Source organism: Culex pipiens, chromosome 2, assembly GCF_016801865.2.
Source record: "Culex pipiens pallens isolate TS chromosome 2, TS_CPP_V2, whole genome shotgun sequence".
Lineage (NCBI taxonomy): Eukaryota > Metazoa > Arthropoda > Insecta > Diptera > Culicidae > Culex > Culex pipiens.
In genome coordinates this window covers 53952112-53966646 of record NC_068938.1, presented here as the reverse complement: position 1 = coordinate 53966646, position 14535 = coordinate 53952112, and the positions used below count along the sequence as shown (strand labels likewise).

At 39.3% G+C, this 14535-nt stretch overlaps 1 protein-coding gene across 1 annotated transcript; it reads right to left on the bottom strand.

The window, feature by feature from the left end:
- Window positions 1-11774: 11774 nt before the first annotated feature.
- LOC120426132 (sodium channel protein Nach-like) lies at window positions 11775-14054 on the bottom strand. The gene is made up of 4 exons (XM_039590835.2): window positions 13407-14054; window positions 13270-13354; window positions 12933-13218; window positions 11775-12882 (listed from the first exon to the last, which is right to left on the bottom strand). The coding sequence occupies exons 1-4, from the start codon at window positions 14039-14041 to the stop codon at window positions 12425-12427; spliced, it is 1464 nt and encodes a 487-aa protein (XP_039446769.1). The 5' UTR covers window positions 14042-14054; the 3' UTR covers window positions 11775-12424.
- Window positions 14055-14535: the final 481 nt, after the last annotated feature.

Genomic DNA, 14535 nt, shown 5'->3' with positions numbered 1-14535 from the left:
AGAAATTGGACAAGCTTTCTGAAAAAAATATACTGCAAGAAAAATACACGCCAATTCCATGAGATTTTTTAATTTTTATGTTTAAAAGTTAAATTTGAAGGCGATGTCACGATTTTTTTTCGTTCAAAATTTTTGAGGAAATAGCCTAAAATGTAACAAAAAGACTCACGAAAAATGCAGGATGGTATGCCTCTCCTAAAAAAATACAAAAATCATTTACTAAAACTGTTTTTTTTGGTCTAAACGTCATAATTTTCAAAAACCGATGGTGGGAACCGATTCCCCAGACAATTTTACATAAAAGTCTCCATATTGACCATTGTCATATTTCCAATCCTTGTGAAGATAAAGCGGTTTTAAAAATAAAAATGTTGAAAAATTAGGTTTTTTGATGGTTTTTCGCATTTTCTAAATGACAGGCTTGATTTTTCAGTTTCAAAAATATTTTTACCGGAAAGTTCGTCCAATTTTCTATAAGTTTGCCTTTAACAGCTTTTTAATTTGACTCGTTTTAATATTTACGTAAGCTTATTTACTTTCCAGGTTTCAACCACACTGAAAAAAATATACTTTTCTCCTTGCTATTCTCAGTTATGAGCAATATAATAAAGGTTCTATCTGTAAGCCCATACATCCAATTCAAATGCTGTTAAAGGCAAACGTATGGGAAATTGGACGAGCTCTCCGGTAAAAATATTTTCAAGACTGAAAAAACAAGTCTGTCATATAAAAATTGCCAAAATCCGCTAAAAAACCGTATTTTTTCAACATTTTTATTTTTAAAACCACTGTATCTTCACAAGGATTGGACATAGGACAATGGTCAATATGGAGACTTTTATGTAAAATTGTCTGAAGAATCGATTCCCACTATCGGTTTTTGAAAATTTTGACGTTTAGACCACTTTTCAAAAAAAAACAGTTTTAGTAAATGATTTTTGTATTTTTTTAGGAGAGACATACCATCCTGCATTTTTCGTGAGTCTTTTTGTTACATTTTAGGCTATTTCCTCAAAAATTTTGAACGAAAAAAAATCGTGACATCACCTTCAAATTTAACTTTTAAACTTAAAAATTAAAAAATCTCATGGAATTGGCGTGTATTTTTCTTTCAGTGTATTTTTTTCAGAAAGCCCGTCCAATTTCCTACAAGTTTGTCTTTGACCACTTTTTGATACGATGCAACGGCTTTGAGTTACAGTAATTTTTAAATTACAAAATACAAAAATATTTAAATTACTTACGCCCTTCTCAAATGTCATTTTCGAGTGCAACTGGCTCCATATACACAAAAATGGCTTATATAGGCCTAGGATAACATGTCTAAAAAGTTTCATTGAAATCGGAGAGGGTCGGGTACAAAAGTACCAGAAAAATTCCTGATTTGAGGCGGAATTGCTCCAAAGTCAAACTAAAAAGTAACGAACTGTCACTTTTACACGGCGCTCACGCACACTATCAAAACAGACGTTTGGTAGTGTGTGTGAACTCCGTGTAAAAGAGGTGTCAAACTAAAAAGTGACCCCATTCATTTGACAACAGTATTTGTCAAACCATCGGGTGTACTTCAAAATTAAAACTTGAAAAAAATAATTCTAAATGAGATTTGTGTTCAAGAAATCTTAAACTTGGGATCAAACTTGGGGTTCGAGCTCTGTATAAGACCAAGATTAAAACGCTTAGTGACCCCAGGTTCAACCAGTCTAATGAACACTGCTTAGTAATTAAACCATTTATCTAATCCAAAATTCTTTTATGTGTCTGACGAGCATACTCGAAACATGTTTAGTATGCACTCTTGGAGGTTGATCTCTCATTTTCGGAAGCTTGCACATCAGCTTGAGTTTTCATACAACTTGTGTCCTTCCATACTAAACTTGCGTTCGTAGATACCAGAAGTCGTTAGTGCTAGCCTAAAGTGCAATTAATTCCACAAGACCTAAGCAGACGTCCAAGAAATTAATTTCGTACGAGGAAGCTGCACGAACTTTGCCAACCAACCCGAAACTAATTATTTCCAACCCATAATGAAGGAAGAAGCCCAGCGGCAGATTAATGATTAATATCGCCGATAGGCTCCCGTGAATTTTTCGTCCATACCGAATAAGATCTTCCAAAATCCCCCGTCTGGAACTAATCAGAAGGTGAACTCGTTAATCCCCGCACCTGTCAGGTGGTCTGTCACAAACCGCTAGAATTACGGAAGATTTTTTGTGTGGTCAAATTAAAGGATTGAGGAGTCATCCTTGACTTGTAGTACACGCGGTGATGATCTCGCGAACCCAAAGCAGAAGTGTCGGACAAAATCATAAAAGAAAACTTCGCAAGTTCGTGCCCGCCAGTTGAGGATCTTGAATGACACAGCAGCGTGGTCCAACGGTTAATTGGAATGACCACATAAAACAGCGTTTTTTTTCTGGGCAAGGCAAGACAGCACTTCTCCGCGCGAGGGATTCTTGGCGTCAAGTGTGGCGTTAAATTTGTTGCCAGCTGAGTCGTTTTTTACTTATTAAAAAAGGGGGTGCGTTGGTAACTTCGGTTTAACCCTCTTGAAAACCTCTTGAAAATACGATAATCTAGAATTACAGTCCTCTCCGCTGATTCAGCTAAACATCGTTGATACTGTCCCTTGGGGTGTTGTTTTTTGTCCCAGGTCCGCTCAACATGAAGAAGATCCGTCTGCCTTCTAGAAGAGAGCGGGAGATGATCGTTTTACGGTGTGGCCGCCGGACAATCAGGAAGCCGTCAATGTTTGGGTAATTCAGTAACAACTTTTCAATAGGGCGAAACCCTCGGATGTAAACAAACTGAGTTTTTGTCAGAATCATATAAAGCGAACAAAACTGATCCTAAAACACCCTCCATCATCACAAAATTCCGAAAATACGTAGTTTTACAAGCAAAAAACAAAAGGGCTAATCAACAACATCAATCAAAACAAACCAAATTGAGTTTCCGCCCTTGTGTTTTCATCCAATCACGAGGGGCGAATGTAGTGTTTTCTGCAAGTTCCGACGTATATTTAGAAACACCAAATTTTCGTTATAATTTAGTGAATTTTAACCTGACAATCCTCAAAATGGATCAAAATGTATGTTTCTGATGTCTCTGACCACAATTCCACAACAAACACAGATTTGTATGATCATAAATACATAACTTTTTAATTTCAATTATTGTAGTATCGGATCTGGTCTGGATTCACAATCTAGATATGAAGGTCCATAATTTACCGGTTCTTGGAACATCCGGGGATTCTGTTGCAGGACAAAAAGTTAGTGTAGGGAGGTTTAGGAGGAATGCCGTACAAAATCATCGCCTCCGTAACCATTGAAGCTATGCAAAGATAGAGAAGGCAGGATGGTGTCGCGGGGTGGCCTAGTCGTCAGGTGCCATGTCTCCCACTTCCGGCGGGGACACCCCAAGGAACGTCACTTCAATATAGACCACATCGTCAAACCAACTTGCTACTTACGGTGTATCCTGGCTCAACGATTCTTGGCCTGAATCGGACTCCGTCTGAAGGCTTTCTAGACCAATTTTTTTATCACTGAGGTTGCAAATATCACTGTATTATCACTGACTGTAACGTTTCACAATGATAAAATAGTTGTTTCACCACTTTTTTCTTTAAAAACCCGAAAAATGAACAAAAAACAAAAGGGCGAATCTGTTGTTTACTTTTGCTTTGCGGCGTAACCTGACGGGCTAAACCGTTGTTTTGGTTGAGTGGGTGGCGAATACGGTGGGGCGAAAATGGAGGCACGCTCTTCAAAAAGGCGTAATTTGTTTTTCTCAATTTTTAATAGCAAAAACACCTTAATTAATTTCAAATTGCTCTCTATGATGAAATTATTGCTATTTTCTATTACGTTTTGACAAAATTGATGGTTTTCATGCTTTTGTGTGGAAATAGGAATTGATCGGAATTGCCAAATTTGGAATGTTGATTTTCCCGAAATGGCAGGATCGTAGGTTTCGCCCTTTTGAAATGTTGTTACTGAATTCCGCGTGTGCTGTAAATTATCCGGTTGTGTCGTGCTGAGCCGAAATTTGCCATTCTGACAAGGGGGAAGATGCTTTGGAGAATTTCGTCCGAAGGCTTCAAGCTGCGTGACATGTCGTGATGCATGTCAGGAAGTTTGTGCGGAATATATAGGGTGGGATTGGGATTTGATGATCGCAAAGTTTGGCACGTTTCGGAAATTACCGGCGGCCATAAACTGGCGGGGCTCCTCCGTGGTGACCGGACATCGATTATGTCAAGGTTTTGGCGCTTCAAATTGGTTGTAAAACTTCTCAGTTATAACTTTAATAGCCTATTGAAAAAATGATAATGGTTTTCAAACAAGTTATAATTCATAAATCATTTTACTTTAACTTGATCTTGTGAAGAAATAAAATATAACCAATAATTAAGAAACATGGCAACAGAGTAACACAAATTACAACTCCTATGAGACGCCAAAAGTACTCAAAAATTTTCACCAGCTGATTCCACTAATTAGTGGCGCAAACAAGTGACCACCGAAAATCGATTGACCCCAATGTACTGAACCCCAGCGTACAGTCCCACTAGTAACCTATCTTTACGTCTCCGTCGATATCTGTTGATACCCAGAAATCAAGCCAATTACTGTCACCTTTCATTACTCTACCACTCTCTGCACAATCAATACTGCTGCTGCTCAAAACCAGAAATGCTTTTAAAGTTCTGTTACCGTTCGCGGCGCGCTGCATCATCGGGCTCCGCTCTCTCGTAACAAACCCAACCAAAATTCGCTGAAACCGGGAATAAGCTCGCGAAAAAAATAAACAGATTGTCGAGAAAATGTCGAAAAAAAGAAGGCAACCGAAAAACGCCTTTCTCGTGCTGATGGATCTGGCGGCGTTAAACATATGCTCCCGCGAGCCACGCGAAAAAAAAGCAACAGGATATTAGGTAATCCTCACGGGCGTAGTCGCTGTGTCGTGTTGTTGGGTCAGCTGCAGCAGTGCTCTGAAGTTCCAGATCTCCAGCATCACCCTCTTTGCAGCACAATCAGTCATCAACGCCGAATGTTCATTGCGCGGTTTTGAGCTGGCTACCGAAAAGTTCGCTGGAAAACTTTGTTTTTGTGATTTCGAGTAAAATCATTTAACCTTTTGCTTCCTAATATTTGTTTTATTTTTCCCGTGTTCAGGAGTTCATTTTAAGCAAGTGTTCTACGAAAAACTTTACTTCTCTTATTTTATGTTTTTCTTGTTTTATTTCAAGTATTTTAATTTGCATTTATTTATCTGGTTGAGTTTATGTTTGTTTTTATTACTATTTGGCCTATTCTACTACCTCCTATCATTACATTTTACATTTCTAATTTTTAATGTGTTTGCAGTCACTTTTCCAATTTTTTCTTGTTTTTCACATTTTCTGCTATAAATGACACCATTATCATTTGAATTGTAAAAAAATGGGACACCTAAAAAATTAAAAATTAAATCGAAAGTGAACAAAAAGTTGCGTTGGCAAAAATCGAAGGTAAGGCCGAAAGTTAATAATACAATAATTTTGATGGGCAAATCCAGGAAAAATGTCACCCTATAGAAAAGTTATTGCGGAATGCCTCTATTACACAAGGTTCAAATCGAAACTTAAACAGCTCTTTGAACCAACGAATTAATTTTGCGCGTACCTAAAAATAAAATGATTTCGAAAAATACGAAAATATTATTTAACAAAAAAAAACTCACAAAAAACATTACAGAAATAATAACACATTTTTTTAAAGATCTATTATAAAATTATTTAAAATATGTTCGAGGTATATTTTTTTTTCTTATAGAACTTTTTAAATAACTGCTCATGATTGAAAGAATAGAAAAAAAACTAGCTTAAAAACTGTAAGATGTTTAACTAAAAAAATCTCATCGGACTATCAAAAGAACTGTTCACAGAACTGAAAATAGTTTTTTTTAAGGAAAAAATGGAAAATACAAAAATATTACAGAAATCAATTTGAACCAATTAAATGAAAAACTGAGACGATAATAATTAATTGTGAATTCCTGTGAGTTTACAGAAATAAGAATGAATTATTTTGAAAAAAAAAATAGAAAGTTCTGAAAAAAAAAGTTTGAGTACAGAATTTTTCCAATAAAACTTGCTCATGTCTGAAAGAAAATACAAAATCGCAAAAAACTGAGACAAGATGTTCTGGATGAAAAAATGTTTGAATTGAAAAAAAAATCTAATTTTAAATAATCTAACTGTCTATCTGGCTGTCTGAACTGTTTAAGAATGGAAAACTCTCACCAAAAACTGAAAGAAGATTTAATTATTTTGAAAGATGGAAAATCTAACAGAAATTTTATAGAAATCGTGATGAATACAATATATACATGGAGATAACTGAGATTTTTTTTTTAATTATGCTTTGATTAATTTACCATAAAAAAACGTTCGAATTCGAATATAAATCTCGCAAAACTAATCTAATCTAATCTAATCAGACCCTAGCGCAGCCAATCTTTCGAAGGGATCCTGGAGAGTGCCTTAGGTTAGATGACGCCTAGCACTCTTCTTGTCATTTATTAACATTTGTAGTGCGCCATTGCATTAGAATGCATTGAAACATCACAAGCGTTAAAGCGGCCAGGCCTACTGCGTAAAGCCGTATCGCAGAGATGACTCGTAATTGGGTTGAGTTTGAGCACTGAGTGTTCGAACAACAACACAATTCTGAATCGACAGGGGAGGAAGAAGCGTGGGGACACACCACCATACGCTCCAAGATTTGGTTGTATTCGTTGGGAGCACCATGCTAAGAAGGTTTGGTACTCCGGGACCCTCTGGGATGGGACATTGTATTTCCACGAATGCCCTGGACACTATTTGCCGTGGTTATAGCGCCACAACTCGCTCTCTGTAACAGTATTCCTAATTCCAATCCAATCACACCAAGTCGTCATGGCCTAGTGGTTAGCATTTTTGCTTACCAATCCAAAGGACGGGGGATCGAACCCCGCCTCGAGCGACTTTGATTTTTCGTTCATATTCATCATTTCAAATTTCTGTGTTCTTTAACTTTCTCGTTGGGAGCAGATGGGCATCGAACCCAGAACCATTCGCTTACAAAGCGAACACCGTAACCAGTCAGCCACGGCCGCTCCTTGAATATAAATCTCGCAAAACTAATGTTTCAAAAATTAAAGCTATTTCAGAAACAAGAATAAATTATTTTGCAATAATGAAGTTCTGAAACTTTTGTTTGTTTGTTCAGGCTTTTTTACATAAAATTTTTAAAATAACTACTTACGTTTTAAAGAAAAGACAAACTCGTTGAAAAATTGGGACATGATATTTTTATTTAAAAAGCTGTTATTTAAAAAGCTGTAAAATAATGTTTGAATTAAACAAAAATCTTATATTGAAATCTGTCTATATTGAAGAACTCACACAAAAAAACTGAAACAATATTAAATTGTTTGAAAGAATTGAAAAATTTATAAAAATATTACAAAAATCGTGTTGAAACTATTGCATTAAAAATTTTAAACAAGAATAAAAAAAGCAAGAGACACTGATTTGAAAAACTGTAAAAATATGTTTGCAGCAAGGTTTGCAATTATAAAAATCTCATAAAACTATTTACAGAAATAATCATGTTTGAATGAATGGAAATTTTCAAGAAAATATTTAAAACAAGAATTAATTCTTTAGAAAGAATATAAGTTATTTTGCAAGAATATAAAACATTTTGAAAAGCTACTTATGTTTGAAAGAATGGAAAATCAAATGAAAATGTTTACTGAAAATGAATAAATTAATTTGAAAGAATTAAAAAAAAAATCTAAAAATCACTCCACTCATATTTTATTAGAGAAATGCTCATGTTAGAAATAATGTTCACATCCACGAATTGAACATCCTACATCATTAAAAATCATGATTTGCTGAGTTCGTTGTCCCACTATTTCAAACATTTTTTTCAATTCAACCCATATAACACTTTTTTAAGATCTAGTACCTAAACTCAAAAATTCGTAGTACCTAAACTCAAAAATTCGTATTTCTAAGAAATTTATATAATCCAAGATCTCAGAAATATAATACAACTGGAAATCGTGGAATGGTTATATATAACCAATTCAACCAAGACTTTTTGCGCTGATTCAACAGAGAATTCCTCCTCCACTGGGTTGTTCATGTTGAGGCATGACTGATGACCACTGGCAGAGCGTAATTACTAATTAGTGGACGTCATACCTGCCTCCTGCCACTGGTCTGGGTGTGATAAGGATCGCTGGGTTGTGCGATACATTGTATTAAGCTATTATTTGGACGGGCGGTGTTGTTCCCAAGAGTCGAAATGTACGCAAATTTTTATGCTTTATGGCCAAGTGCCCGGCAACATTTTGTCTGCCAAATTTTCGCAAGGCCACACCGTGTTGACAGTGAGAAAAATGATCTCGTTAAAAACGTCCTGACGGCGACGACCCAGCCCCTCCCCAAAGGTCGCACGGACGAACTACGGACCAACAGAATTATGCTAATATTATGCTACGACGGTGGACTCGCGTATCCGAGCGGAAAACGAAATGTTACGCAATACCGGCTCTCGAATCCGACTCAAAACCCGAACATATGCGGCGTTTGGAATGCTTGCGCAGATTTGGGTTAGTAGTGATCGAAAGGCAAAGAATGCAAATTTTCCCGCCCCGGCAGTGTGTGAGTGTCTTACGATGGCTCGTTTTGTCACTGTCATGGCACTAATCCTCTCGCCGAGGAATCCGCGGTGACGCGGAATCGACCACGGTCTGCGCAAGGAAGTCACGCGACTACGAGGTCTGAGTAAGATTTTTCGAATATAAACCATCATCGTTAGTTTCAAGACTGCTCTATGCTAATGATGACCGATCTATCAAGTCCAATGCGGCTGACTGGACGATAAATGGTGGCGTTCGATCGGTGTTCAATCGTCGATGCAGTGCACCGTCATTCTTACGTTGATAGACGAAGATGTTGAATTTGATCTAATGAATATTCTCGTATGTTTAAAAGCCAACTAATGGAATCCACAGATTATTCATATTGATTAGTATTGATAGAAATTAATTAAAAATAAATTCAACCAAATCTAATCAATCATTTTTGTATAAATGATCAAATAATCTTTAGTTGTTCTACAATTATTTTGCATTACAGGATGATATTTAAAAGTAGGAAATTTGTTGGCAAAATTGAAAAGCGACAAACCTTTGTATATTGTTGAGTCTCGTTTAGAGTGCAAATAACATTTTTAAAAGAGTCAAATTTAAACGACAGGGAATGTTTTGCACGTTTTGGAACACGGGGACGATGGATCAAACCATGAGAAAATAGTTGTAATGACCTTACATCTAAGAGATTTGCTGTCCTAACGAAAGCCGACCTTAACCTGCACTTTGGCCAATCCATCTGGTTAGAACACGCTCATTAGAGACTCCCAGCGGCGTTGAAATAAATCTCGTGGTCAACTTTGACCTGCCCAAGCACTCTCTGTAGGTCCAACTCGTCACACAGCTGCTCCAACTGACCCACCGGTCGCAACTTGAGCCATTATTATTTTCAATAAAAAGCCCATAATAAGCGCATGGCTTGTTTGGCCGAAGAGCTGCGCTTGCGTAGTCATCGTCGTGATCCGAACCAAGTCTTGCAGTGCGGCACCTCAGAAGGTCACTCTCATCATCTAAGCCGAATTGACCGGGTTGTAACACGCGCCTAACCTCAAAGTTTATCATGAGAAGACTTCCCAGCGCGTACTAATTAAATGTTGGCAGCCAATGGGCTACACTTATTGTTGGAAACTAATGCATAACCCCGCGTGGTTCAATGTCAACCTCTCGAAAAAAAAACGTCGTCCAAACTGCAGTTGATGAGACCCTTTGGGTCACTTCACACCCTCGGTGGGTCCCCGATGGGAAGGTCAGCCCGTTCACCCGACCTAAGAGGGCATGCGCAGATCTTCGTTCGGTTTGAGGTCGACTCAGCGAAGGGTTGTGGAAGTCGTCGACGGATGCATTCGTCATTCAACCGTCGCGATGCAATTGTGCGCGCGCGTAGGACGCAAATCCCCGGCGATGACCGTTTCTCCAAGTTTGCCTTGCACTGATTGCAGCCGGCCGATAAAAATGTGTTGAAGTTTTGTTTAATGGAACTGCCCGCGCCTTTCTACGCTCACTTGGCTGGGTCCTGGCGTCCAGAACTGGGGATGCGGTAATCGCGCAGCGGTTCACGAACCGTTCGTCGTCGTCGCGCGTTGCTGTCTCTGGTGTCAGCGTTGAGAAAATGGGTCGAAATTCGGATCAAGTTTCGCGATAATTGCATAATATTCAAATTGTAAGTGATCCTTTCCTTTTCGTTTCTCTCTCGAATAGGACGACGATCTCCGCGGACGATTTGCGAAAGCTTAACGCTTCATCATTCGATTACGCTGCAATTACGGGCAAGATTGATGAAACTTCCCAAGGGGTTGCGTTGGGGCAGAGTGGCTTGATTGAGGAAAATCGCTGATCTTTAGTAGGTCGTATTTCTGGCTAATTTATCACTTTTCCACGATAATTTCGAGCGGCGCGGCGTTTAATAGTGGCAGATTTCTTGATAAGTTTGAGCACCTTCTGGTTTGGAAGATAGCACCAAAAGTGATGAAAATTGCTTGTCGTTTATTTAAACGTTAGCTGTTTTGATCAACGATGTTAAATAAGGTGAAAATTTCATCGCAATCTTTTGTGGTGTCAAAATAAAGTAGATTTCACGGTTTCAGAATTACGTTTTTATCTTTACACGATCTTTACGAAAAATTAACACAATAATTTTTTTCAGAAAAGTTGTAGGTTATGATCAGGATGATTGAGACAAAAACAGGTTACACCCTTTTAAAAATATCTAAGAATATATGAGAAAATATATTTCTAAAACAAAAAAAAACATGATAAAGCTAATAAAAACTAAATGCAAAAATACACATTTTCATGTAACAAAAGTCTAACCAATAATTTGAAATAGTTATGGAAAGTAAATTTAATGGCTAAACGTCACCGAAGAATGCCATAAACCATTCAAGAAGCGCCACTCTGCATGCTACCTTTAAAGTACAAGGGAAAATACTTGTAAATCTTCTCACGCCCATGTGCGTTTTCCGTCCAAAGTGTTTTGGTTTAAAAATAAAACACAACCCAAGCCACAACTAAAAAGGCCCACAAGTGGAGCCCCGGAGAACCTGTGCGCGTGATGCTCGCGTGCCAAATGAAATTTATAAAACACTCACTCCATCCCCAAGGGCACAGTCGACTGACGCCGGGGCCAATATGAGTTATGACCAACGGTTGCATGGGGTGGTGCACCTCTCTCTCTCTCTCTAGAATGCACGCTGTAAATGTCAAATTATGACAGTTCCCACTGAGAGATGAACATGGGCTTTTCGGTTGGCGAGTGGAGCCTTAAAAAATAACGGAGTTGTTTTCACATTTTGTTTTGATTTTATATATTTTTTCGGAAACTTTTCTTTATCTCGATTCCAAGTCAGCGATAATAAACCTTACCACAAAAAAGGTCCCCAATTGTACCCCAGACAAATTTCGCCATCGGCGTCTGGTCACGCGTAACCGCAAAAAGCCACACGCGTGTTTGTACGCAGCACCAAACGCATTCTTAATTTGACATTTTGATGGTGGTGCGAAATTTGTGGTTATTGCGCGTGAATATGCGATGTTATGTTCTTTTTTTCTGCGAGGACCATACGCACCGATGACCGTGTTCTGCAAACTGCATTTCGCTGATGCACACAGCCCGTAAAGGCCCCACAAAAATACTGTAAAACCGTGTCTGCCGCAATCAGGCAGCGAAGAAGACCCGCGACTACCAGACCGATGGATGGACAGGTTGAAAGTAACGGCTGGCCATCACCATCAGGCTCTGTGCCCCGAAAAGTGCCACAGATTGGCAGACTTGGAAGTTTCAAATGAAAATTTCCCTTTCGTCGCGAATCAGACAGATATTCGTTCAATAGACACATGTCTGCTTGTCTGTGGTACACCCAACGATCCACCAGTGTTGGACAGGACCACGACAGGACGGGTGGTGGGGTGCGGCCGCAGTTGGTTTTTTAATTGATTTTCGGACATTACTTATACTGCAAGTGTAATATTTTTTACATAATCAGCACCTACGGGGGTAGACAAATTTATGGGACAGAAGTTCGGTGTCGTCGTTTGGCGTGTGACCGGCTTGGCGAGAATGGTGACCACTTGATGCTGCTGCTGCTGCTGATAAGAAAGGTGGTGACATCTTCTGCAAGTGGGTTGGGTATTATCTAACATGGTGCCTGTGTAGTGGGACAACAATTTGGTTTCAGCATATTGTGATTTTGCAATTATTTTTGAAATATCAAAAGTTAATGAAAGTCATCTAAAACTTTTGCTCGTGCTCCTCGTGTTCATCAGCCTCCTCATCATACTCGTCCTCATCGTCATCATCATCAGTCTTCCCCAAGACACCTGCAGACACAAATCGAACCGTGAAAAAGTAAACCAGTTCCACCAGACTCAGGATACTGGCTCCCATGAACAGTCCCAGGATTCCACCCACGGACACCACAATATCGAGCTTTTCACGCACAATCTGTCGACGATAGCGCTGCGTTGGCAGCGCCAACATCTTGAACATCACCGACCGGCTGTTACGCTCCTCGATCTCGGACTGCTTCCCAATGACCCGAATCTCGTGCTCCGTACACGATGGCAAGCACTGACATACCAGCCCATTCGTGCGCCACGGTTGCATGATCGTCGTCTGCGGGAACATTACATCCTTCTGGTCCAGACATGCTAGTCCTTCGTACATGCAAATCGGACTCTTGTCATTATCTGAAACATTGTAACATCAGAAGAAGCAATGGTTACCGGGTAGATCCTACCTCCTGTTATGAAGTTGTGATGACAGCAGTTGCACATCTTGATCTGGGCATTCTTGAGACATTCCGTTACGCACACGCTGTAGCTGTACTTGGGGTAGTTAAACTCGGACTGCTCGTCCGGAAAGATACACCGCCGGACTTCGGTGTCGACGGTCTGCACCAGTGGATCGTTCACTATGTTCTGCACTGTTAGGAATACGGTTTCGGAGTATCCCTCCGGAATCTGCGTGAACTGAAGCGTAGTAAGTAGCATGTGAGGGACATCTTCCTCGTTCAAGATGTAGGCCTAAAATCGAGATCATTTAGTGAGGCACTATGAAGAAATAGTTGAACTCACTGATGTAGCCTTAGAAACATTCAACAACAATTCCCCGGATGCAACTCCACGTCCAACCTCCATACTGAGCCAGTTATAACCTCCTCTGAAATAAATTATTCGATACAAATCAATCATAAACCCAATCTCCCACTTACTTCTTCACCAGTTGTACCGAGTTTATCAAGTAGCACGATCCCATCGTAGTCTGAATCGGTTTAAAGTACCTACAACAGTCGAATACTTTCCCATTCCACCTACATTCATCAAACAGCTCCTCACAACTCGCTCGAACCTTCCATGCAAACTTGTTATACCCCGCCGTCGGACACTTCACACAATCCGTACAATCCTTATACGGCGCACAGTACGACATTATCGATCCATAATTGTACAAATTATGAAATATAATCCGCAGCATAAAATCCTCCACATCGTAATTGTACTCCATCTCCTCGCTGGTCCTCATATCGTTGATCTGACTCTCCAAACTAGCGTAGTACTCCTTGGCGTAGCCCATCTCGCAAATCCCCACCGACGGAAAGTGGGTCACATCCCGGGCGTGCACGTTCTCAATCACCAGCGAGACCGCGTTCTTGTGGAACGTCGACATGTAGTCCATGATCAGGTAGTACGAGCCCGCCCAGGACACGATGACGCACACCAGCCAGAACAGCCGCTCCGTGAAGTGGTACTTGTGGTCCGCGATGTACCCGAACCCGGCCAGCGAACAGTTGCAGCAGTAGTCCACGAAGATCCGGAACCAGTTCCGGCACAGGCGCTTTAGGCGCATTTTGTACTGTGGCGGGCTAACCGTTGGAGCTGGAGTGACTGCATGAACCGGAAGTCACGAAGTTTATCTGCATCATTGTTACGTGAATACTCCAACCAACGTGATTAATTTTAAATTAATTATGAGTGTAGTGCTGATTTGACATAGTTCATTAAAAATGTATCGCACAATTATTTTTTTCTATCGTCACTAAAAGCATAATTGTGTATTTAGTTAAGGATGTGAAAGATGTAAACTTAGCACTCTAATATTATTTATTGATATTTTGATTTTTGTCTTGATTGCTCCAACGATTATTTCATCGGCGATAAGCCATTAAAATTTACAAATTAAAACGAATTGATTCAAAAATAATAATTTCTGGTACTAGAGTCATATTTTTAGAATAATTTAGTAAGTTTCTTTGTTCTTTTGTTGGCATGCAATACTGGAATTTAAACAAAATAATGTGGATTTGTAAACAAAGAGTCTATTCTGCTCATTCAATATGTAAA

Excerpts from the sequence above, each read along its gene's own strand:
- LOC120426132 (XM_039590835.2), bottom strand. The coding sequence starts at position 14,041 with ATGCGCCTAAAGCGCCTGTGCCGGAACTGGTTCCGGATCTTCGTGGAC. Across the intron at positions 13,219-13,269 it reads ATGTTTCTAAGGCTACATCA|GCCTACATCTTGAACGAGGA; the intron begins GTGAGTTCAACT and ends TCTCGATTTTAG. Across the intron at positions 12,883-12,932 it reads TCACAACTTCATAACAGGAG|ATAATGACAAGAGTCCGATT; the intron begins GTAGGATCTACC and ends ACAATGTTTCAG.